This window comes from Vulpes lagopus, chromosome 5, assembly GCF_018345385.1.
Source record: "Vulpes lagopus strain Blue_001 chromosome 5, ASM1834538v1, whole genome shotgun sequence".
Lineage (NCBI taxonomy): Eukaryota > Metazoa > Chordata > Mammalia > Carnivora > Canidae > Vulpes > Vulpes lagopus.
The window spans coordinates 28,545,588-28,572,422 of record NC_054828.1 but is presented as its reverse complement, the minus strand read 5'-3'; the positions used below and the strand labels follow the sequence as shown (position 1 = coordinate 28,572,422).

Genomic DNA, 26,835 nt, shown 5'->3' with positions numbered 1-26,835 from the left:
TAATCGTCTTATGCTAAGTATGTGCTACTTCTCCCTCAAAATAAAGTTCTTTGCTAATGAAATCTGCATTTCTGTAGCCTGAGGACGTTCAAGGAGATCTAATTCACAGCTCTTATTCTCTTTTAAATATCAAGTGCGGACCCTCACAGGGCATGGAAAGGTTATCAGGATAGTAACATTTTTTTATATTGTTTCTCTAATAGATGTGAGAATCTACCAAAAGATCAAAGAATTTGGATGTGAGGAAGACATCTTCAAATTCACATGCACGTACATATTTTCATAATACCTGAGGGTACACTCCCTGGTTTATTATCATAGAGGAGCTGTGATCAAAATGGGTCTCTTTTAGTCACAAGACTGGGTTTCATTGCTCTGAGTTCCTCCCCAGGGGCCTGCAGGCAGAAACCATGTAGTTATTGAGAAACAAAAATAGTCCATAAAAGGCAAGAAGAGCCATGAGAAGTTACTAGGGAGTTACAAAGCTGACCCTTTAAGAAGCAAGAGGTGTTTCACCCCTTGTTATGAGTAACACTCCTTCATATATGATGGGGAGAAGGGCTAAACAACACATCACATGCAAATTCAGATCTCAACTTGGTTTTCCATACTTGAAATACATGATAAAATGTGATTTATAACTTGCTCTTTCTTCTTCACCAAAAAAGCTGGTGCAGGAGAAGGACAGTATTGCTGGAATACCCCGGAAGGACTGAAATTATGTTAGTATGTTATTAAATACATCAAATTTTATATGTTATAAAATATATATATTCTTTCCTTACCTTTTCTGTTGATACGAACTGAGTCCAAGTGTTGTCTCAGTCTGTGAAAGGAAGAAAACAATGAAAATACTGAAAACAAACCTTTCTACTACAGACATACAGAACATCCAAAATATACTGCAGTTTCAACTTTGATCTTATACTCACTTAGATTTTCAGGTTAAACCCGATCCTTAAATCATATGAAATGATATTATGTAATTCGAATGAGAGAATAATTTGGGATTTAAATTTTAAACACACATGAAAAGAATACAAAGTAATGTGATTGATTTTTGCCACACTGGGACACCTGGGTGGTTCAGCGGTTGAGTGTGCCTTTGGCTCAGGGCATGGTCCCGGGGTTCCGGGATCGAGTCCCACATCGGGCTCCCTGCATGGAGCCTGCTTCTCTTTCTGCCTATGTCTCTGCCTCTCTCGCTCTGTGTCTCTCATGAATGAATAAATATATTTTTTTAAAAAGTTTCCCAAACCAATACATCCTGTGTGAAGAATCCTCTTTACAATCACTTTGTGAGGTTACTTGTGTCTCTCACTGCTCACTGCTTACCAACTGTGTAGCAGGTGCTGGTGTAGGGAGCCCTTCCCTTCCTCCAACTGCCAGGGAGCTCAAGGTTGTAGGCAGATGGAAAGGGAGACAGCCTTTTAAAACTAAATATACACGGAAGCCTGAGTGGCTCAGTCAGTTAAGCATCTGTCCTGGGCTAGGTCATGATCTCAGGGTCCTGGGATGGAGCCCTGCATTGGGCTCTCTGCTCTATGGGGAGTCTGCTTCTTCCTTTCACTTTTCCCTCTGTGCGCAATCTCTCTCAAATTAATAAGTAAAATATTTTTTTAAAAAAACCTAAATAAATATGAAAGAACTAGGACAATGTTGGAAAGGTGCTGTGAAAGAGAATAAATAGGTGATATGCTTCAATATGTCATGAGGGTAGGCTTGTCTGAAAAGATCACATCTATACTGAATGTGATCAAGTGTAAAAAAGAGCTGTGTGTGGAAACAAGGCTGTGTGGTGGTGGAGAAAACAACATGTACACAGGTCCTACTTAGGAAAAAGCCTGGATGTTCAAGAATAGACAGAAGGTCTATTTGGATGGAGCTCAGAGGCAAAGGGCAAGAGAAGTTTATAATGAGGTTGAAAAGCTGGGCAAGGCCAAGACTATGCTGTGTCTTGGTAAGAAGCCAGGGTAAGAAGTTTGTAATGTGTTCTACTCAAATGAAATACAAAGGGGTCTGAAGGAGTAAGAGAGACTGAGACAGACATGGTCTGATTTAATTTTAAAGACAATATTCTGGCGGCAGTGTAGAGAGGATGGAGAAGAGGAGAACAAGTGAAAAAGCAAGAAATTGGTAGACAATCGGCAAAGATAAGTTCTTAATAATGATATGTGAGAAAATGCCAAAACCTCTAAGGAATACCATCAGTGAACTTACCCCAAAAGATTAGTTTCTATGTTGTAATCAGAAAACAATAGAGTTGTGGCATTATTTTTCCCATTAAAATATATTATTTTGAAATGGTATTTTGGAGAATGTATATAGGAGAAATATGTGGGAAAATGACATTGTTTGAAAGTAAAAGCTCGAGTGAAGGTGAAGTGTCAGAATATCTGCAATTTTCTTTAAAATGTTTCAGCAATATGACTTGCATGTGCATGGAAGTATGTGTGTGTATAAAGCACATATGGCAAAATGTTAATAATCTATCTCAGGGTAGATAAACGGATATTCATTCTCAACTCTTTGTATTTTCTGTGCTTAAAAATATGTTTACCTTTTCATTATGAAAAAAAATTTTTTAAGGATTTTATTTGAGAGAGAGAAAAAACAGGAGCAAGAGGAGGGGCAGAGGGAGAGGGAGAAGCAGACTTCCCACTGAGCAGGGAGCCAAACTCGGGGCTTGATTCTAGGACCCTGAGATCATAACTTGACCTGAAGGCAGGCACTTAAACGAGCCACCCAAAAAATCCCCAAGATTTTTTATTATGGGAGAAGATGTTTGCAAACTATGTATCTGATATAAAGGGTTAATATACAAATAAATAAAGAACTACTAAATTCAACGTTGCTATTAATAAACAGCAAACAAACAAACCTGATTAAAAAATGGGTAGGGGTGCCTGGGTGGCTCAGTAGGTTAAGCATTCAACTCTTGGTTTTAGCTCAGGTCATGGTCATGATCTCAGGGTCATGAGATCAAGCCCTTGCGCTCCAAGCTCAGCATGGAATCTGCTAGAGATTCTCTCTTTCCCTCCTCTCTGCTCCTCTCCTGTGCTCACACTTGCTCTCTAAAATAAATAAATAAATCTTTTAAAAAAGTGAGTGATAGACATTTCTCCAAAGAATATATACAAATGGCCAACGGGCCCACGAAAAAACATCACTAATTATTAGGGAAATGAAATCAAAACTACAATGAGATACCACCTTATTCCCATCAGGATAGCAACTATCAAAAAACCAGAAAATAACAAGTGCTGGTAAGGTTGTGGAGAAATTGCTACCCTTGTGCACTGTTAATGGGAATGCAGAATGTAGTACTGCGGTGGAAAATGGTATGGTGGTTCCTCAAAAAAATTAAATGTAGAATTACCACACGATCCAGCAATTCCACTTCTAGGCGTATACCCAAAAGAACTGAAAAGCAGAAAGCAGGGACACAAATATGTGACATTCATGTTCAGAGCAGCATGATCCACAATAAAGTGTGCAAGTAATCCAAGTGTCTACCAATGGATAAATGGACAAACAAAATGTGGTTTATATGTACAACAGAGTATTCAGCCTTAAAAAAGGAAGAAAATTCTGACATATACTACCACATGAAAGCATCTCGAAGACAAAGTCCATACTAAGTGAAATAAACCAGTCACAAAAGTATAAATACTACATGATCCTATTTATATGAAAACTTAAAATAGTCAGATTAACAGAAAGTTGTATAGTGCTTGTCAAGGGTTAGGGTGAAGGGAATGAGGAAGTATTATTTAATGAGTACAGAGCAATTTCATTTTTGGATTTTGAAAGAGTTCTGGAGCTGGTAGTGATGCAAAGACAAATACGAAGTACTCAGGGTCACTGAACTATATACAATATTAAAATGTAATTTTTATGTTACATATATTTTACTACAATTTTTAAAAAGACAGGGTGGTATTGGCATATAGACAAACAGATCAGCAGAACTGGAAAAAGTCCAAAATTGGACTCACATGTACAGTCATTTGATTTTCAACACAGGCATCAATGCAATTCAATGGAAAAACCTGTATCTTTTTCAGCAAATGGTGCTGGAACAATAGGACAAACTTATGTAAGGGAAAAATGAGCCCTTATCCTTATATTACACCATGTACTCAAATTACTTTTATACATATCATAGTTTTAAGCATAAAAACTAAAATTATACAGCTTCAACAAGAAAACAAAGGCGATTATCTTTGCAATCTTGGAAACAAAGATTTCATGAAACAGACAAAAGCCACTAACTAAAAGAAAAAACTGACAGACTGGACTTGATAAAAATTTTAAAAATATTCTCACTAAAAGACATTGTTATGAAAATGAAAAGGCGAACCATATATTAAGAATATATGCTAATCACATATTTGATGAAATACTTGTATACTAAACATATAAAGAACATGTTAATCTAATAAAACCACACAGTCTTTTAAAATAAGCAATCATAAAAATATCAGCTAAGCACATGAAAAGATGCTCAGTATGTTATTAAGGAAAAGCAAATTTGAACTATAACCATATATTACACACCTTTTATAATGTCCAAAATTGAACATACACCAAGAGTTTGAAGAATGTAGAACTAGAACTTCCACACATTGTTGGTGGTAATGTAAAACAGAACCACCACTCTAGAAAAGGCCTGGCAATTTTTTTACAAAATTAAACATACCCCTATCATGATGATGCTACTCCACTCCTAGATATTTGCCCAAGAGAAACACAAGAAAAATACTTGGACATGAATGATTACTGCAGCTTTATGTTTATAGCATGCTTACAGAAGTCAATACTGGAACAATCCAAATTTCCATTAACAGGTGAATGAATAAATGAATTGTGGTATATCTACACAGCAATAAAATACTACTCAGCAATAAAAAAGAATTAAAAACTGGGAACGTTTCTTTTTTCTTTAAACATTTATCATTTTACAACAATATACTATTTTTTGAAAGAGCAGAAAATAACATTTGAGGAAAAAAATAAACTGATGATACAATATAGATGAATCTCAAAATAAGTACGCTGAGTCAGACCAGACCTCCTTCCCACCCCATCAAAGTACATTTGCGTGAATGCATTTACATAAAATGGTTTACAATATAAGCTGATAGTGACAGCAGATCAGTGACTGCAAATGTCTAGAGATGGGAGAGTGAGGATGGAGGGATTGCCAAGGGTCACAAGTAAACTTCTGGGTGATGGATATGTTATCTTGATTTCAGTTATGGTTTCACAAGTGTATATGTATTTAGACTCTTCAAGTATTCTTTAAACATGTAGTTTATTGTGTGTCACTCATACTTCAATAAAGAACATAACCTAAGAATTCTAGAACGTGCAAAACTCTGTGGTTCTCATGTGAAGTTGACAGAAAGGGAACTCAGAAAGTTTATCACCCATGCACACTTTCTTAAAGGGGAAAAAATTTTTCATGAAGACAATCTGGCCAACAAGATTACTCATGAAGAATTGCAAATGAGGAAGCTGTCTTGTGAAAGATAGGCAGATGGTCACGGCAAAGGAACTGTGGAAACAAGATTAGAAAAGCAGAAAGTAATGTTGTTTTTGAAGTGTAAGCCACAAAATAGAAAAGTCATTTAATTATAACAAATAAGAATAAAAATCTCAGCACATGCCAACAAAACACCCGAAGTATTGAAAGAGAAAGATCACAATAGACATTTTGTTTTTGAAGTAATTTGAGAAATAAAGGTTTAAAATATTTTAAACGTACATCTGAAAATTAAGCTCCTAAATCAAGAGTAAACAAAAAATAAAACATAAAAATTACATGGTATAAATATATATAGTATAAAATAAATGAGATAAACTCATCTGTTTAAAAAAGACAAAAAGACTGTGTTAGAAAACCAAAGCCCAAATATAAACTGTAAATACCTAATACAAAATAATGCAGAAATGCTGACAGATTATGGGCAAAAACAGACAGGGTAAATGCCCCCATTTCCCAAAAAAGGAAGAAAAAACCACACCCTTAATGTTGTAAAAGTTACAACATTAATAATCTTAGAATGAAAAGATTTGTGAGTTTGTGGGTTTTAATTTGTATTTTCTGGGTGGATAATATGGCTGAGTAGTTTTCAAATGTCTTTTTGCCATCTGTACATTCTTTTCAGTAAAATATCTAGTCATGCCCTTTGCTGATTCTTGATTGGATTTTATTATTGAGTTTTGAGAGTTCTTTAGAAACTCTAAAAACTAGGTCCTTTGTCAGATATATGGTCTGCAAATATTTTCTCTTAGTCTATATATTCTCTGGTTTTTTATCTTCTTCACACAGTCTTTGGCAGAGCAAGCTTTTAATTTATCAGGTTTTCCTTTATGGATTGTACTTCTGGTATCAAGTCTTTGATGTCAAGAACTTCTGCCTAACCCTATATCCTGAAGTTTTTCTCCAGTTTTTTTTTCCTAAAAGCTTTATAGTTTTATATATTTTGTATAGTTTTATATTTAAGTCTACAATCATTTTTTAGCTAATTTTTGTATAAGATGTGAGAGCTGTCTGAATATTTTAATACTGTTTTAATATCTTTTGGTGTTCTTTGTTCCTATATTTAAGGCTATTTTTGAGCTAGCTATTTAACTTCTTTTGTACCACTTATTTTTAAAACAGAGGGTACGAAATGGTACTGTGAAGAGAGTACTGAGTCAAAAATTAGCATGTGATGGAGAGCAGATAGGTCTGAGAAGACTCAGAATTTGAAGTAAAAAAACAAAAACAAAACCAAAGAACCTCTGTTCAAATACCAACTCTGCTCTCACTAGCCAATAACCTTGGAAAATATCTGAAGAGGCTTTCTGTCAACTGCAAAGAGCTGTACAGATGTTAGCCTCTGATGAGGGACTTCTAGTGCCCCATACATTTCCCCACCTCCAAAAACAGGCAATTAACTTGACATTATGAGAAATAGCTGCTCTGGGCATAAAATTAGTTGTTATAATGTAAAACTGACTGACTATGCAGAATGAAAAATCAAAGCTATGTTTGCAGAGAAAATCATGGAAAGGAAATAAGTATTAACCTGTATTACACTTGGGTATTAGGATATAAGGATAACCCCCAAGCCCCCACTCTAGAGCATAGTAGTTCAGAACTTAGGCTTTAGAGTCCAAAAGCTTGGTTTTGAATTTTGTTCTAGTTTTACCACATACTAAACATTTACTGGGTTAAATTACTTAAATTCTCTATTCTTTAATATGCTCCCCTGAAAAAGATCATAAAACTATTAACTAGCTCATGTTTTTAAGAATTTAAAAGAGTGTCTGGCACTTGACAATACCCAGTAAATACTATAGTTCTTTATTATTTTTCCAAATTTTCCTATTTTCTACATCATATATTTCTTTTCTAATAGAACTACTTTCTTTAAAAAGATGAGTACTTTAATAATTTTATAATTCTGTGTACGTCAAAATCACAGCTCCCTCTCCTTTTTTTTTTTTAAAGATTTTATTTATTTATTCATTATAGACAGAGAGAGAGTGAGCGAGCACGCGGGGCAGAGACAAAGGCAGAGGGAGAAGCAGGTTCCATGCTGGGAGCCCGACGTGGGACGTGGGACTCGATCCCAGGACTCCAGGATCACACCCTGGGCCAAAGGCAGGCGCCAAACCGCTGAACCACCCAGGGAGCCCCTCCCTCTCCCTTTATCTTAAAAAAAAAAAAAAACAGTAAGAAAATTTAGAACAGTGGTTGATAATTTACAGTCCCTAAGCCAAATCTATCCTGCCATCAAATTTTGTTTTTCCTTTTCTTTTTTTTTTCTTTTTTTTTAAAATTTTTATTTATTTATGATAGTCACAGAGAGATAGAGAGAGAGGCAGAGACATAGGCAGAGGGAGAAGCAGGCTCCATGCACCGGGAGCCCGATGTGGGATTCGATCCCAGGTCTCCAGGATCGCGCCCTGGGCCAAAGGCAGGCGCCAAACTGCTGCGCCACCCAGGGATCCCTGTTTTTCCTTTTCTTATAGTAAAATACACGTGTAAAACTTACCATCTTAACTATTTTTAATTGTACAGTTCAGTGGCATCAAATATATTTGCAGTGATGTGCAACCATCACCACCATCTATCTACAGAAATCCTTCCATCTTGCAAAGTTGAAATTCTGTACCCATTAAACAACTCTCCATTCCCTCCTCCTTCCAGGCCTGTAAAGAACCATTTTACTTTCTGTCACTACAACTCTGACTACTCTAAGTACCTCATGTAAGTGGAACCATATAGTATTTATGTTTCTGTAACTGATTTATTTCACTTAGTGTGTATCTTAAGATTCATACACATGATACTATATGATAGGAGCAAACTCCACACCCCATGTCTGGGGACCTATCCTAAGAAGATAAGACCACATAACTTTTGACTTTGAAAACCAACGTAAAGTTAAGCTCCAATCAGTAGAGCTTAACACTGGGTACTTTAAAAATCAGGGGGTTTAGTTTGCTCTGGGAAAGCCAGAGGGCCTCAGGAAACAAGGGCCTCATGTCTCCCTGCCTTTAAAGAGAAAACAAGACAAACAATCCCATGGAGCTACATTAGCAGCAGTTTGAAAAGCACCTGGGGTTTATGTGAAGGTGATTTATTTACTAAAATCAACACGTGCTAGGGTGGCAGGGATCTTTAAGAGACTCCTCTATGAACAAAAGGCCTTCTATCTCCCACCCTCCCACGCAGCTGGACACCTGGGGAGCCAGTGAAAACACCCTAGTTGCTAAGACTGTGCACTACACACCAGCATTTTCCTGCCCCATAAAACCTGCTCTACTTGGTAACACTCCATTCAAAGTGGCTCCTGCTATGTCACTTCCTGCAAGCAGTCCTGGCAGGGACCAGTACCACTCCAAAGTAACTCCTGCTCTGGGAAAAGGGTAAGATAACCACACACACCAGTCTGACTGCAGCCCCAGCAGATAAACTGGGAGTAGATACCTGATCCAACTGCCAGCCCTGTCCACCAACAAAAAGATCTCAGGGGGCACCAGTTCCATGTAACTGCAGACTAGGGAAACGGGCTGAAGAGAGGCATCAGGTCTGACCACTAGATACCACCTAACTAGAAGTGCAAGGTGGCTCTAGACTGGCTCTTTAACAGCACAAGGACCAAACTATGGCCCATACAGATAAAGTGGGCAACGGCAACTGCAGCTGCCTGGACTGAAAGTAAACACAACTTAGTCACAACAGTAGGGTACATGCAACCCACACAGGAGACACGCCTATAATGCCTGATTCTGATGAACCTGGGTCATTATGCTATGGGGCACCAAAGAAACTCTTCTTCTGAAGGCCACTACTTTCAAAATCAGGAAACAGAGCTGATTTTTCCTAATACATAGAAATAAATTCAGAGAGTTAGACAAAACAAGGATACAGGAATATGTCCCAAATGAAAGAACAGGATAAAAAATACCAGAAGAGCTACATGAAATGGAGATAAACAATATACCTAATAAAAAATTCAAAGTAATGGTCACAAAGACACTGGACTTGAGAGAAGAGAGTGAAGGATCTTAGAACTTCAACAAAAAGAAAATATAAAAAAGAACCAATCAGAGATGAATTCAATAATTGAAATTAAAAATATACTATAGGGAGTCAATAGCATATTGGAGGAGGCAAGGAGAACAGATCAGTGAGCTGGAAGACAGAGTAAATGGAAAGCAAACAAGCTGAAACAGCAAAAAGAAAAAAGAATAGTAAAAAATCAGAATAAATTAGGGAAACTCAGCGATACCAGTAAGTGTAATAACATTTGTATTTCAGGGATCTGAGGAGAAGAAAGAGAAAAAAGAACAAGAAATTTATTTGAAGAAATAATAGTTGAAAACTTCCTCACTCTGAGGAATGAAACAGATATCCAGATCTAGGAAGCACAGAGAATCTGCAACAAAATCAACCCAAGGAGGGCCACACCAAGACACACAATAATTAAGAGATTGGCATAATATCTTAAAAGTGCTGAAGGGAAAAACTTGAAACAGAAAATACCCTACCCAGCAAAGCTATCATTCAGAATAGAAGGAAAGAGAAAGAGTTTCCCAGACAAAAGTTAAAGAAGTTCATTATCACTAAACCAGTCTGACAATAGGAAAGGGAATTCTTTGACCGAAAAGGAAAGGCCATATCAGCAGTAAGAAAGTTATGAAAAGAAAAATTTCATAAGTAAATGCAAACATAAGTAGTAGATTCAGCAACTATAAAAATAGTAGAGACATTAAAGCACAAAAGCAGTAAAATCAATTACATATATTAAAATGAGTCAAAAGATTCACAAAATAAAAGAATGGAGAGTATGACATTATAATACACAGAACATGGGTATGGAGGAGTAAAAATTTAGTGCTTCTAGAATCAATTTAAATTTAACTGACCATCAACTTAATAATAACTACCATCAGCATAAGACTTACATATTAACCTAATGAAAAACACAAATTAAAAGCCTGTAATAGATATGCAAAAAATAGGGGCACCTACGTGGCTCAGTTGGTTAAGCGTCTGCCTTCAGCTCAGGTTATGATCCTGGGGTCTTGGGATTGAGCCCCACCTCTCCTTCTTCCTCTGCCTGCCACTTACCCTGCTTGTGCTCACTTTCTCTCTCCCTCTCTATCAAATAAATAAATTTTTTAAAAATCTAAAAAAAAAAAAGATGCAAAAAATAAAAAGGAAAGAACCCAAGCATATTACTAAAGAAAGCCATCAAACAAGAAAGCATGAGAAGGAACAGAGAACTACAAAAACCACATAAAACAAATGAACAAAATGGTAATCGGTACATATTTATCAACAATTACTTTAAGTATGAATGCATTAAATGCTCCAATGAAAAGACACAGGGTGATGGAATGATAATAAAGCAAGATATATCTATATGCAGCCCACAGGAGATTCATTTCAGACCTAAGGACACATGCAGATTGAAAGTAAAGAGATGGAAAAATACGTACTATGCAAATGAAATGAAAAGAAAGGTAGGGTAGCACACTTTTATCACAAAAAATATGTCTTAAAACAAAGACTATATAACAAGAGACAAAGGGCTCTACATAATGATAAAACAATCTAATAAGAGAATAATTGTAAATATTTATGCACCAAACACGACAGCACCTAAATATATAAAGCAATTGTTAAAATACATAAAAGAAATTGATAGTATTGCAGTAAAAGTAAAGGACTTTAACACCCCACTTACATCAATGAATAGATGATCCAGACAGAAAATCGACAAAGAAACAATAGCTTTGAATGACGCACTGAACCAGAGGACCTAATAGATATATTCATAACATTCCATTCCCAAACAGCAGAATACATGCTTTTAAGTGCACAAAGAACATTCTCCCAGATAGATCATGTTAGGCCACAAAACAAGCCTCAATAAATTCAAAAAGAGTGAAATCATATTATGCATCTTTTCCAACCACAACAGTATGAAACTAGAAATCAATCTCAAGAAAAAAAATGTGCAAAGAACACAAATACATGGAAGCTAAGTAACATGCTACTGAATAATGAATGAGTCAATTGAGAAATCAGAGAAGAAATAAAAAAATATAGAGGTAAATGACAATGAAAACACAATGGCCCAAATCTTTGCACTGCAGCAAAAACTGTTCTAAGAGAGAAGATTATAAAACATAACAGGCCTAGCTCAAAAAGCAAGAAAAATCTCAAATAAGTAATAAAACCATACACTGACAGGAGCCAGAAAAAGAAGAAAAAAACCGCAAATCTAGCAAAAGAAAAGAATAACAAAGATTATAGCAGATATAAATGAAATAGAGACTAAAAAAACAATGTAACATCAATGAAACCAGGAGTTGGTTCTTTGAAAAGATCAACATAAGCAATAAACCTTTACCAAAACTCACCAGAAAAAAAGGAGAGAGAAGATTCAAATAAACTCAGAAATGAAGAGACAAACAACTGAAAACACAAAATATAAAGGATTAGAACAATATTATGAAAAATTATAAGCCAACAATTTGGACAACCTAGAAGAAATGGATACGTTCCTAGAAACATAACCTTCCAAAACAGAATCGAGAAGAAATACGAAATTTGAGCAGACTGATTACCAGCAAAATGAAATTGAATCAGCAATCAAAAACCCAACAAACAAAAGTCCAGGACTAAAAAGATTCACCATTCACTAGGTGAATTCTACCAAACAGAGAGAAAGCTATTCTGAAATCATTCCAAAAAATAGAAGAGGAAGGAAAGCTTCCAAATTCATTCTACATGGCCAGCATTACTCTGATACCAAACCCAGATAAAGAAACTACAAAAAACTCAGCAGACAACAACAAAGAAAAAAAAGGCATTTAAATTGGCAAAGAAGAAGTCAAACTCTCCCTCTTCGCCAATGACATGATACTCTACATAGAAAACCCAAAAGACTCCACCCCAAGATTGCTAGAACTCATACAGCAATTTGGCAGTGTGGCAGAATACAAAATCAATGCCCAGAAGTCAGTGGCATTTCTATACACTAACAATGAGACTGAAGAAAGAGAAATTAAGGAGTCAATCTCATTTACAATTGCACCCCAAAGCATAAGATACCTAGGAATAAACCTAACCAAAGGGGTAAAGGATTTATACCCTAAAAACTACAGAACACTTCTGAAAGAAACTGAGGAAGACACAAAGAGATGGAAAAATATTCCATGCTCATAGATTGGAAGAACTAATATTGTAAAAATGTCACTGTTACCCAGGGCAATTTACATGTTTAATGCAATCCCTATCAAAATACCATGGACTTTCTTCAGAGAGTTGGAACAAATTATCTCAAGATTTGTGTGGAATCAGAAAAGACCCCGAATAGCTAGGGGAATTTTAAAAAAGAAAACCATAGCTGGGGACATCACAATGCCGGATTTCAGGTTGTACTACAAAGCTGTGGCCATTAAGACAGTGTGGTACTGGCACAAAAACAGACACATAGATCAATGGAGCAGAATAGAGAACCCAGAAGTGGACCCTCAACTTTATGGTAAACTAATATTTGACAAAGGAGGAAAGACTATCCACTGGAAAAAAGACAGTCTCTTCAATAAATGGTGCTGGGAAAATTGGACATCCACATGCAGAAGAATGAAACTAGACCACTCTCTTGCACCATACACAAAGATAAACTCAAAATGGATGAAAGATCTAAAAGTGAGACAAGATTCCATCCAAATCCTAGAGGAGAACACAGGCAACACCCTTTTTGAATTTGGCCACAATAATTTCTTGCAAGATACATCCACGAAGGCAAAAGAAACAAAAGCAAAAATGAACTATTGGGACTTCATCAAGATAAGAAGCTTTTGCACAGGAAAAGAAACAGTCAACAAAACTAAAAGACAACCTACAGAATGGGAGAAGATATTTGCAAATGACGTCAGATAAAGGGCTAGTTTCCAAGATCTATAAAGAACTTCTTAAACTCAACAGCAAAGAAACAAACAACCCAATCATGAAATGGGCAAAAGACATGAACAGAAATCTCACAGAGGAAGACATAGACATGGCCAACAAGCACATGAGAAAATGTTCCGCATCACTTGCCATCAGGGTAATACAAATCAAAACCACAATGAGATACCACCTCACACCAGTGAGAATGGGGAAAATTAACAAGGCAGGAAACCACAAATGTTGAAGAGGATGTGGAGGAAAGGGAACCCTCTTGCACTGTTGGTGGGAATGTGAACTGGTGCAGCCACTCTGGAAAACTGTGTGGAGGTTCCTCAAAGAGTTAAAAATAGATCTGCCCTACGACCCAGCAATTGCACTGCTGGGGATTTATCCCAAAGATACAGATGCAATGAAACGTCGGGACACCTGCACCCCGATGTTTCTAGCAGCAATGTCCATAATAGCCAAACTGTGGAAGGAGCCTCGGTGTCCATCGAAAGATGAATGGATAAAGAAGATGTGGTCTATGTATACAATGGAATATTCCTCAGCCATTAGAAATGACAAATACCCACCATTTGCTTCGAAGTGGATGGAACTGGAGGGTATTATGCTGAGTGAAATAAGTCAATTGGAGAAGGACAAACATTATATGGTCTCATTCATTTGGGGAATATAAAAAATACTGAAAGGGAATAAAGAGGAAAGGAGAAAAAATAAGTAGTAAATATCAGAAAGGGAGACAGAATATAAAAGACTCTTAACTCTGGTAAATGAACTAGGGGTGGTGGAAGGGGAGGTGGGTGGGGGATGGGGGTGACTGGGTGGCGGGCACTGAGGTGGGCACTTGACGGGATGAGCACTGGGTGTTATTCTGTATGTTGACAAATTGAACACCAATAAAAAATAAATTTATTGGGGATCCCTGGGTGGCGCAGCGGTTTGGCGCCTGCCTTTGGCCCAGGGCGCGATCCTGGAGACCCGGAATCGAATCCCACATCAGGCTCCCGGTGCATGGAGCCTGCTTCTCCCTCCGCCTGTGTCTCTGCCTCTCTCTCTCTCTCTCTCTCTCTCTGTGACTATCATAAATAAATAAAAATTTAAAAAAAAATAAATAAATTTATTATAAAAACAAAAGAAACTACAAAAAAGAAAAACTACAGGCTAGTTCTCTCTGATGAACACCGATATAAAAATACTCAACCAAATATTAGCAAACTGAATCAAACAATACATTTAAAAAATCATTCATCATGATCAAGTGGGACTTATTTTTTTTAAGATTTTATTTATTTATTCATGAGACACACACAGAGAGAGAGACACAGGCAGAGGGTGAAGCAGACTCCATGCAGGAAGCCCAATGTGGGACTCGATCCTGGGACTCCAGTATCACGCCCTGGGCGGAAGGCAGGCGCTCAACTGCTGAGCCACTCAGGGATCCCTTCGTTTTTATTCTTTTGCAAATATTGAACAACCCTTGTATCCCAGGAATAAATCCTACTTGATTGGGATGCCTGGGTGGCTCAGCAGTTGAGCGTCTGCCTTCAGCTCAGGGCGTGATCCTGGAGTCCTGGGATCAAGTTCCACATCAGGCTCCCTGCATGGAGCCTGCCTCTCCCTCTGCCTGTGTCTCTGCCTCTCTCTCTGTGTCTCTCATGAATGAATAAATAAAATCTTAAAAAAAAAAATGAAATGATCATTTCAACAGATGCAGAAAAAGCATCTGACAAAGTACAACATTGATTAATACTAGAAACCCTCAACAAAGTAAGTGTAGGGGGAACATACCTCATTATAATAAAGGCCATATATGAAGAACCCACAGCTAACATACTGTGCTGAAAACTAAAGAGATTTTCTCCTAAGGTCAAGAATAAGACAAGGATATCCACTTCCATCATTTTTATTCAACACAGTACTGGGAGTCCTAGCCACAGCAGTCAAATAAAAAAAAATAATAATAATAAAAGGCATCCAAATTGGTAAGGAAGAAGTAAAACTTTCACTATTTGCAGATGACAAGATACTATATATAGAAAACCCCAGAGATTCCACCAAAATACTAGAAGTGATTAATAAATTGAGTGAAGTTGTAAGATAAAAAATTAATCTAGATGGGATCCCTGGGTGGCGCAGTGGTTTAGCGCCTGCCTTTGGCCCAGGCCGCAATCCTGGAGACCCGGGATCGAATCCCACGTCGGGCTCCCGGTGTATGGAGCCTGCTTCTCCCTCTGCCTATGTCTCTGCCTCTCTCTCTCTCTCTCTGTGTGTGACTATCATAAATAAATAAAAATTAAAAAAAAATTAATCTAGAGAAACCTGTTGCATTCCTATATGCTAATAATAAAGTGGTAGAAAGAAAATAATCCCATTTACAATTGCACCAAAAATAATAAAACCCCTAGAAATAAACTTAACCAAGGATGGTAAAAGATCTGTACTCTGAAAACTACAAAATACTGATGATGAAAGCTGAAGGCACAAACAAATGGAAAAATATTCCACAATTATGGATTGGAAGAATATTGTTAAATTACTCCTACAGCATATTACATGCACACATACATATCCAAAGCAACCTGCAGATTTAATGCAATTCCTCTCAAAATACCAACAACATTTTTCACAAAATTAGAACAAATACTACTAACATTTGTATGAAACCACAAAAGATGTTGAACAGCCAAAGCAATCTTAAAAAAGAACAAAGCTGGAGGTATCACAATCCCAGATTGCAAGACATCCGACAGAGCTACACTAATTAAAACAAATTGTTGCTGCCACAAAAAAAAGGGACACATAAATCAATGGAAAAGAATAGAGTCCAGAAATCAACTCATGGTTTTACTGTCAATTAATCTATGACAAAGGAATGAAGAATATACAGTGGGAAAAATAAGTCTCTTCAACAAATGGTGCCTGGAAAACTGGACAGCTACATGCAAAAGAACAAAACTGAACCACCTTCTTCTTATACAAAAATAAACTCAAAATGGGGTAAAACTTAAATGTGATACTAGAAGCCATAAAACTTAGAAGAAATTATAAGCAGTCATTCATTTCTTTGATGTTAGCCAAAGAAACATCTTTCTAGATGTCTCCTAAGACAAGGGAAACAAAGGCAAAACCATTGGGAGTACACTGAAATAAAAGCCTTTGCAGTTAAGGAAACATTAACGAAACGGAAAGGCAACCTACTGAATGAAAGAAGATACCTGCAAATGATATACATGATAAGGGGTTAACATCCAAAATACATAAGAACTTACACAACACTAAAAAACAAAAACAAAACCCAATCTGATTTTAAAAATGGACAGAGGATACGGATAGACATTGATCCAAAGAAGACATTCAGATGGCCATGAAAAGATGCTCAACATCACTAATCATTTGGGAAATGAAAATTAAAACACAATGAGATATCACTTTATATATGTTGGAATGGCTAAAATTAAAAATACAAGAAATAACAAGAGCTGGTGAGGATGTGGGTCTGCCACTATAAAAAACAGTATGGAGGGACCTCAAACATTCAAGATAGAATTACCATATGATTCAGTAATTCCACTACTGGGTATTTACGCAGAGAATACAAAAGCACTAATTCAAAAAGATATACTTATCCCTATGTTCAATGCAGCACTATTTACAAGAGTCAAGTTATGGAAGCAAACCAAGTGTCCATGGATAGATGAATGGATAAAGAAGATGTGGTATGTATATAAAATAGAGTATTACTCAGCCATAAAAAAAAAGAATGAAATCTTGCCATCTGCAACAACATGGATGGATCTAGAGGATATAATGCTAAATGAAATAAGTTGGACTAAGAAAGATAAATACCACATGATTTCAATTATCTATGGAACAAGAGAAACAAAACAAAGGAAAAAAGAAACAAACAAAAAACTCCAGACTCTTAAATACAGAGAAAAAAACGCAGTGGCCAGATGGGAAGTGGATGTGTAGAGATGGGTGAAATAAAGGAGATTAAGAATACACTTTTTCTTGAAGAGCACGGAGAAATGTAAAGAGTTGTTGAAACATCATTTTGTACACCTGAAACTAATATAACACTGTATGTTAATCATGCTTGAATTAAAAAAACAACTATTGAGACTTAAATGGTGGCCCCACATATGGTCTGTCCTGAAATAGCTCCCATGTGTACTTGTAAAGAAAGTGTATGCTGTTACTGTATTTCCTTTTCTTTGTATTTTTAAAGTTAGTTTCTTCATTGTTACCCTAGAGATTATAATTTATATCTTACATTTTTAACAAACTAGTTTGCATACGAACTTGGCTTCAATAGTGTATTTACTTCTGTCATTTTGGTATTTGTTTTCTATACAGCTTATAGCTTTTTATTTTTTGTCCATTTCATTCTTTACTGTCATTTTTGTGTTTAGCTGATTTTTGTGTTTAGCTGATTTTTATAGCAAAATATTTAGATTCTTTTTTGTGTATTTTCTATAGTGATTTTCTTCATTGTTCCCATGGGAACTATCTTAGAGTTGTAACACTCTACAATATACAGAAACTTTACTTCTTTCTAGACTCACCCCTACACCTTTCAGTTATCAATGTCAGAAAATTTCATCTCTATGTAGTGTGTATCCAAAACACAAATAATTCTTTTAAATATATTAGTCTTTAAACTATGTAGAAAATAAAATGTGGAATTACAAACCAAAGTTAACAAAAACCCTAGTTTTTAGACTATTAATTGCTTTTAAAAAAATGCATTAGTCTCTTATACCATGTGGAAAACAAAAAGGGGATTTGCAAACCACTTATAATAATACCAACCAACTTTTATAATTGCCCACATACTAACTTTTACTGTGATCTTTGTTTCTTCATATGGCTTTGAGTTGTTGTCTAGTGTTGTATCATTTTAACCTGCAGGACTCCCTTTAGCATCTCTTGCAAGGCATGCCTAATAATAGTAAACCTCCTCAGCTTTTGCTTATCTGGGAATGTCTTCGCTTCTCCCTCACTTTTAAAGTACAGTTTTGTCTGATCTAGGATTCTTGGTTGACAGTTTTTGTTTGTTAGTGCTCTAAACATATCAACTCACTGCTTTCTGGCCTCCAAAGTCTGTGATAAGAAATCTAATAATTTTAATAATTTTACTGTTTTAGCTTTTAAGACCATCTTTCAAAAGTTTGATTATATAATATCTTAGTGCAGATCTCTGATGCTTGTATTCATGGTTTTTGTTAAATCTGTGATATTTTCAGTCATTATTTCTTTGAACACTCTACTCTGCTTCTTTCTCATTTTTCCTTCCCGGACTCCCACAATGCCTATGTAGGTCTGAACCCCTCCAGTGAATTTTTCATTCCAGTTATTGTGCTTTGAGATTTAGATTTTCTTTTTTTTTAATATATTTTCAAAAAAATTTTTTAAAGATTTATTTATTTATTCATGATAGATGTAGAGAGAGGAAGAGAGGCATAGGCACAGGAGGAGAGAGAAGCAGGCTCGATCCCGGGACTCCAGGATCATGCCCTGGGCCAAAGGCAGGCGCCAAACCACTGAGCCACCCAGGGTTCCCCTAGATTTTCTATTTTGGGGCTTCTTTTATCCCTCAGCTCCACTGAAGAGTAATTGCAAAATAAAAACTGTATTTATTTGAAGTATACAATGCGGGGATCCCTGGGTGGCGCAACGGTTTGGCGCCTGCCTTTGGCCCAGGGCGCGATCCTGGAGACCCGGGATCGAATCCCACATCAGGCTCCCGGTGCATGGAGCCTGCTTCTTCCTCAGCCTGTGTCTCTGCCTCTCTCTCTCTCTCTCTCTGTGACTATCATAAATAAATTAAAAAAAAAAAAAATTAAAAAAAAAAATTGAAGTATACAATGCGATGTATTCCTAAAGAGTATATATTACGAAATGATCACCGCAACAAATGAGCTAATTAACATATTCATTACTTCAGTTACCTTTCTTGGAAGCAAAAACCGTTAAGATTTACTGTTAGCAAATATCAAGTATACAACACAGTATTATTAACTATGTTCACTCTACTGTACATTAAACCTCCAAAAGTTCTTCATCTTACAAAACTGAAATACTGTACCCTTTGGCCAACTATCATGACCCCATTTCCCATACCCTACAGGGTCTGACAACATCATTCTACTCTCTGCTTCTTTGAACTTAACATTTTTAGATTTCACATATAAGTGAAATTACACAGTATTTGTCTTTCACATAGTATCAAGTCCTCCAGGTTAATCCATGTTTTTGAAAATGGTGGTGGTCTCTTTCTTTGATATAATCAATCACCTTCCTTGTCTCTTGTGACAGTTTCTGGCTCAGGGTCTATTTTGTTTGATATAATACCCACTCCTGCCTCTTCTAGTTATTGTTTGCATGGAATATCTATTCTCAAGCCTTTCAGCATGTGTGTGTCCATAAAGCTAAAGGGAGTCTCCTATAGGCAGATTATGGTTGGGTATTGTTTTTTAAGTCCATTCAGCCACTCTATGCCTTTTGATTGGAGAATTTAACCCATTTACATTTAAAGTAATAAGTGAGGACGCACTATTCCCATTTTGTTAATTTTTCTGATTGTTCTATAGTCCCTTTTTCCTCTCGACACTCCCCCGTAATCTGATGATTTTTCTCTTGTAGTGGTATGCTTTGATAACTTTCTATTTCTAAAACACAAGGTTTTTCATTTGTGCTCAACTATGAGGCTTGTATAAAATACATTATAGTTACAACATTTTATTTTAAGCCAGTAACAACTGAGCTTCAATCACATACAAAAATCACTTTTACTTCTTCCTCATTCTATGTGATTGATGTCACAATTTGCATCATTTATATTATGTATCCATTAACAAATTATTTCAGTTATAGTTATTTTTCATACTTTTGTGTTTCATTTATGTTAGAGTTAAAAGCTTATACATTTACATATTTTCATGTTGCTAACTGGTATCTTTTCATTTTAGCTTGTAGAACTACTGTAGCTTTTTTTTTTTTTTTTTTGGGAGGCAGGTCTAGTGGTGAGGAGTTTCAGCTTCTGTTTGCTGAGAAAATATTTATTTCTCCTTCATTTCTGAAGGACAGCTTTGCTGGTAACAGTATCCCTGTCCGTTTTCTTGTTTCAGCACTTTGAATACATCATCACATTCTTTCTTGACCTGGAAGGTTTCTGCTAAGAAATTAGTTGACTGTTTTATCAGGGTTCCCTAGTGACATGTGCCTTTCTCTTTTGTTTATTCCTAGCTGTCCTAGAAGATTAGGCTCCATAGCTCAGCACTTGGTATGAGTTGAGACAAAAACTGGCCCCATGGAGGGTGCCCTAAGAAGTCAAGAGGATAGAAGAACACTCCAATCTCACTTTCCTATTGTGAAAGAAGTCACTGACTGAGGTGATCTCCTTGGCACTGAGCTAAGACGGTTTGGTGGAAGAACTAATGCAGGTGAAGTGAAATTGCTCTTCTTACCAGTATTAATCTGACTGCTCTCAGTTTGTGCTCTTCCGGGGTACCTATACTTCATAAGTGAATTTTGAATTTCTCTCAAGGTATTTTGGTACCAATATTATTGCTATGTCAGTGTTTCTATGGAGGTATGAGACTCCAGGGCTCCTTACTCTGCCGTCTTGATGATGTCACTCTTTTTTCCTTTTTCTTTTAAAAATTTTTAAAATTTAAATTCAATTAACATATAGTGTATTATTAGTTTCAGAGATAGAGTTCAGTGATTTATCAGTCTTATATAATACCCAGTGCTCACTACATTATGTGCCCTCCTTAATGTCCATCATCTGGTTACCCCATCTTCCCCCCCATTCCCTCCAGCAACCCTCAGTTTGTTTTTTATGATTAAGAGTCTCTTACGGTTTGCCTCCCTTGGTTTCATCTTGTTTTATTTTTCCCTCTCTTCCCCTATGATCCTCTGTTTTGTTTCTTAAATTCCACATATGAGTGAGATCATATGGTAATTGTCTTTCTGAGTGACTTATTTTGCTTAGCATAATACCCTCTAGTTCCATCCATGTCATTGCAAATGGCAAGATTTCGGGGGTGGGGGAGTGGGGGTTGATGGCTGAGTAATGTGTGTGTGTGTGTGTGTGTGTACATATGTATGCACATATATATACATATGTATACACATATGTATACACACACACACACACACACCACATCTTTGTTCATCTGTTGATGGACACCTAGGCTCTTTCCATAGTTTGGCTATTGTGGACATTGGGGCTATAAATATTGGGGTGCAGAAGTCCTTTCAGATGACTACATTTGTATCTTTGGGGTAAATACCTAGTAGTACAATTGCTGGGTTGTAGGGTAGCTCTATTTTCAACTTTGAAGGAATCTGCATACTGATGTCACTCTTTTTTGTTTCAAGTTTTCTATCTTTTCACAGAAATTTCCATTTTGTTTACACATCATTTTCCTGACTTTCTCTACACATTTTCCTTTAGCTTTTTGAGTATCCAAGAAAACTGTTATAAAGACTTTGTCTAGTATATCTACCATTAGGACTTTTTCAGAGACAACTTCTGTTGATTTTTTTTCTCCCCATGAATAGGCTACATTTCTTTGTACCATTGTTCTTTTTTTCTGTTGAAAACTGCACATGTGGGGCACCTGGGTGGCTCAGCAGTTAAATGCCTTCCTTCATCCCAGGGTGTGATCCTGGAGTCTCATGATCGAGTCCCACATCGGGCTCCCTGCGTGGAGCCTGCTTCTCTCTCTGCCTATGTTTCTACCCCTGCCCCCTCTCTCTGTGTTTCATGAATAAATAAATAAAATCTTTAAAAAAAAAAAAAAAGAAAACTGCACATGTAAATCTAATAATGTAGTAATTGGACATCAGATTCTTCCCCTTTCATAGGGTTTGCTTTTCTTGTTTTTATTGCTTTTGCTTTTTTGATTATTGTAGGCTCCATCTATGCCAAACTTAAGCTCTTCTAGTCTTCCATGAGCCTGAGGCTTTCCCCGAACATTTGTAGTAATTTTCTAATTTCCCCCAATATATGCAATTGTTTTGAATGTCCTACTCATTAATGTCTGGCTCCCAAAAGGGAAAAAAGAGAAAAAGAAGTGGGGGGGAGGTTGTTAGCCTTTTAAATTTTCTGGGTTACTTCAGGTGGAGAACTTTTAATAATGGGTGGAGCTGCAACAATGGCTACCTTCTTTGTCTATACCTTTGAGATCAGAAGTAGCGATCAGGGCATGGATGCCCAGTATTTCAAGGATAAACTCCTTTTTTGCTCACCATGGCTCCTATAAGCTATGTACAAGCTGTTCAGTGCATATGTACACAGCTACCTGCTACAGGACTAGAGGGTGGCAGTGGGTAGTTCCTTCTGTACTAAGAACTGAAATGAGTAAAATTTACTTCAATTTACTCCTAAGCCTTCCCCTGAAGTTGTAAGCTTTCAAAAACAGCAGATAAATACTACCAATACCACTGCTGTCTACATGGGGAAAGGATTGCTGCTGCTTCCTACTTCACTATCTTCCCAGAATCCTACACCTGGCACCAGTTTTTGGCAAATGTAAGTTCTGTGACCATTTCTTATACACAGTCTATGGTTGCTTTCATAGTAAAATGACAGGATTTGAGTAGTTGGGACATAGACCATTTCACATACAAACTCTGAAGTATTTAATACCTGCCCTTTACATAAAGTCGGGCAACTTCCAGTTTAGAAGAGCAACAAGAGTAATGTTTTTTTTTTTTAATTTAAATGCCTACATATGAAAATCTTTGACCTAAAAATCTAAGAAAACCAACCTGACATGACATGTCTTCTGATAAAAAACGATAAAAAATATACAACACTACTGGTATATTGTAATAGAATTCTGATGCTAACCACCTCAAGTTAGCATTAGAATCTACAGGTTAAAGGGCACAGTCCCTAACAAGACAGTCTGTACTTCATACACCAACCACAAGTTAGACAGTCTAAGCCATGTGCACTCTAACCACTGACTACAAATCTGGGGGGTTTCCATGATTCCTCCCCCTCAAGCTCAGAACTCAGAACTATTCTCGAATTAGTTTTCTTCTAAAAAAATACATATGTTAAGGTCTTGGGAGGCCCCCAAACACAGAATTTCCATGCTCTCTCTCCATGGAATCAGAGCATGTCACTCTCCTGGAACATAAGTGTGCTTACTAACCAGGAAGCTCTATACAGCTTCAGTGTCAGAGTTTTTATTGGAGCTTCATTTCAAAGGTATGATTTATTAAATCATTGGCTACCTATGTGATTGAACTCAATTTCTAGCCCACTTCTCCTTCTTGGAGGCAGTTGGGATGGTTCAAAGTCCAAACCCTCTAACCACATTATTGGTTTTTCTGATGACCAGCCCCCACCTTGAAGCATTAACTCAGGTATGATACAAGGGCTCATGGTAACAAAAACTTATTCCTAAAGATGTTCCAAGATCTAAAGTTTCCCTGGAGGTAGAAAAATCTATATTCTTTGTCATACAAAAACTACCTTGAAATATTCTTGCCAAAAAAAAAAGAAAATTTAATCTAAATCTGATAAAGATTCTGTATTTAGCTAACACTTGATAGAAAATCCATGAGAGAGGTATGTTAAATTACACCAAGAAGATGGTATTAGGTCAGCCTAGGTTGTAGGAAATCCTACAGACAAATGATCCAGTTTCTTCAACAACAAAAAATGGCATGGGGAAGTGGGTTAAAAGAGACGTAAGATATATATTAACCAAATGCAATGTATAGACCTTGCTTGGATCTTGATTTAAATAAACCAAATGTGAAAAAGAATTTTGAAATGGTGGAAGAAAACTGATACAGACCAATCAGGTATTAGGTGATATTAAGTGTTCTGGTTATCTAGTGCTGCATAATAAATCCAAAGTTTAACAGCTTAAAACAGCATTTTATTATTATCCTTCATGTTCTTTTGGGCTGACTAGACTCAGTTGGTTAGATCTCACTTGATATTTCTCAAACAGCTGCAGCCAGATGTGAGTTGTGGCTGATTCATCTGAAAGCTTAAAAGTACTGCTCATCTACAGTGGCAGGAAAGTGATGATGCTTGGTAGGTGGGCACTTGGCTAGGACCACTGACTGCAGGACCAAATGGGGGCTCTTTATGTGGCTTAGGATCCTCATATCATGCCAACTGGGTCCCAAAAGAAATGTCCCAATTTCTAGAGGTCCAAGAGACCCAGGTAAAAGCTGCCAAGCTTCCTATGACCTAGTATTAATAATACTAGAATACCATCATGTTCTATTCATCAAGATACTATTATTATTGCTATATATAGTATACGTTCATTTAGTTATCCACATTTTTATTTTTTTAAAGATTTATTAATTTTAGGGCAGCCTTGGTGGCTCAGTGGTTTAGCGCCGCCTTCGGCCTGGGGTGTGATCCTGGAGACTCGGGATGAGTCCCATGTCGGGCTCCCGGCATGGAGCCTGTTTCTCCCTCTGCCTCTCTCTTCTCTCTGTCATGAATAAATAAATAAATCTTTAAAACAGTTTTATTTATTTTAGAGAGACAGAAGGAGAGCATGTGCACACATCTGTGGGGGCAGAGGAAGGGAGGGGGAGAAGAGAGCAAGAATATCCAGCAGACTCCCCACTGAGAGAGGAACCTGCCTCAGGACTCAATCCCACAACCCCAAGATCATGACCTGAACTGAAATCAAGAGTCGGATGCTTAAATCAAGTCAGCTACCCAGGTGCCCTTACATATTTTTAATTTTAATGCTCTTTATCCTTGCATTTTTGAGCTTCTGAGATCATTTACCTTCAGCCTGAAGAGTATTCTCCATTATTTCCTTTGGTGCAAATCTTCTGGTGATAAATTCTCTGTTCCTGCTTGAAATGTTTTTTTTTTTTTTTTACACATAAAGGATATAAGGATATTTTTACTGTGTATAGAATTCTAGTTTTAATTTGTTTTCAGTAAATTTTATTATTTTTTGCCTCCTATTGTTTCAGTTTATAGGTCAGCTGTGAGCTAATTCTAGCCTTCTTTGAAGGTCTTCTCTCTTTTGTCTCTGGTTGTGTTTTGTGTGTGTGTGTGTTTTTTAATATTTTATTTATTTATTCATGAGAGACAGAGAGAGAGAGAGAGAGAGAGAGAGAGAAGCAGAGACACAGAGGGAGAAGCAGGCTCCATGCAGGGAGCCTGACGTAGGACTTGATCCCGAGTCTCCAGGATCATGCCCTGGGCTGAGAAGGCAGCGCTAAACCACTGAGCCACCCAGGATTATTATTTCAGATAATAATACAGGAGAATATCTTTTACAATGTATCTGTTTGCCTCTGATTATCAATAGTTTTAATATATACTGCTCAAATCTCCCTAAGAGGAAGGACTTGCCATCTAGCTATGAAAAAATGGTGCTAGCTATCAGCCCCTGACTATAGTAACTTTGGGATCAACTGTAGTAACTGAGGTAAGGCCAAGTTATTTCTGAGCAACTCCCAGCCAATGAATGGGCCCAGCAGGTGTAGTAGAGCCTGACAACCTCTGTCCAATGTGGGATACTTCCAAAAAGCAGTCTTTGTTCAGAGTTCTCCACTGAGTTGGTCAAGATTCTGTATCACTGTCTGAAGCTCTTCCTACCCAATCCTGTTTCCTTCCCCTTACTTTTCACAGGCAGTAGCCCTCCAATAAATCTCTAGTACTCCTTTAACTTTGTCTCAGGATCTTGCTGAGAACCCCAACATATGATAAAGGAGATCTATGCGGGGGGTGGAGAAAAACTATAATAAACAAGACACTTAACAGTGAAACGCTGAAGCTTTTATCTCTGAGATGAGATATCAAAGTAGGGTCAAAGATACCTACTAAATACCACGTATATTCAACATCATACTGGTTGTAGCCAATAAAGTAAAGAAAAAATTAAAAACTAAAAGGATTGGAAAGTTAGAAACACATTATAAGCCTCAGATTATAGTAGTTTATGGACCTAATCCAGAGCATCTAACTAGTTATTAGAATCAATAAGCAATTTAGCTAGTTTGCAGAGTAATAGTTAATATATTAAAAAAAACCCTGCATTTTTACATCTTACATTAAGTCATATGAATTACCACTTTTATAGATCAGAAGAGGCAACAGAGGGATCCCTGGGTGGCGCAGCGGTTTGGCGCCTGCCTTTGGCCCAGGGCGCGATCCTGGAGACCCGGGATCGAATCCCACGTCGGGCTCCCGGTGCATGGAGGCTGCTTCTGTCTCTGCCTCTCTCTCTCTCTCTATCATAAATAAATAAAAAATTTAAAAAAAAAAAAGAAGAGGCAACAGAGAGCCCAGAAACACACACATACATGGATACTTATGAATAAAGTGTCACTGAAGAAGACTGGGG

At 37.0% G+C, this 26,835-nt stretch overlaps 1 protein-coding gene across 1 annotated transcript in view; it reads right to left on the bottom strand.

The window, feature by feature from the left end:
- Window positions 1-26,835, bottom strand: part of TMEM131 (transmembrane protein 131) — a 230,492-nt gene that overhangs the window by 135,111 nt on the left and 68,546 nt on the right. Inside the window, exon 3 of the mRNA XM_041754105.1 lies at window positions 786-826. Within this exon, the coding sequence (XP_041610039.1) occupies window positions 786-826 (41 nt within the window). The remainder of the gene's footprint in view (window positions 1-785; window positions 827-26,835) is intronic.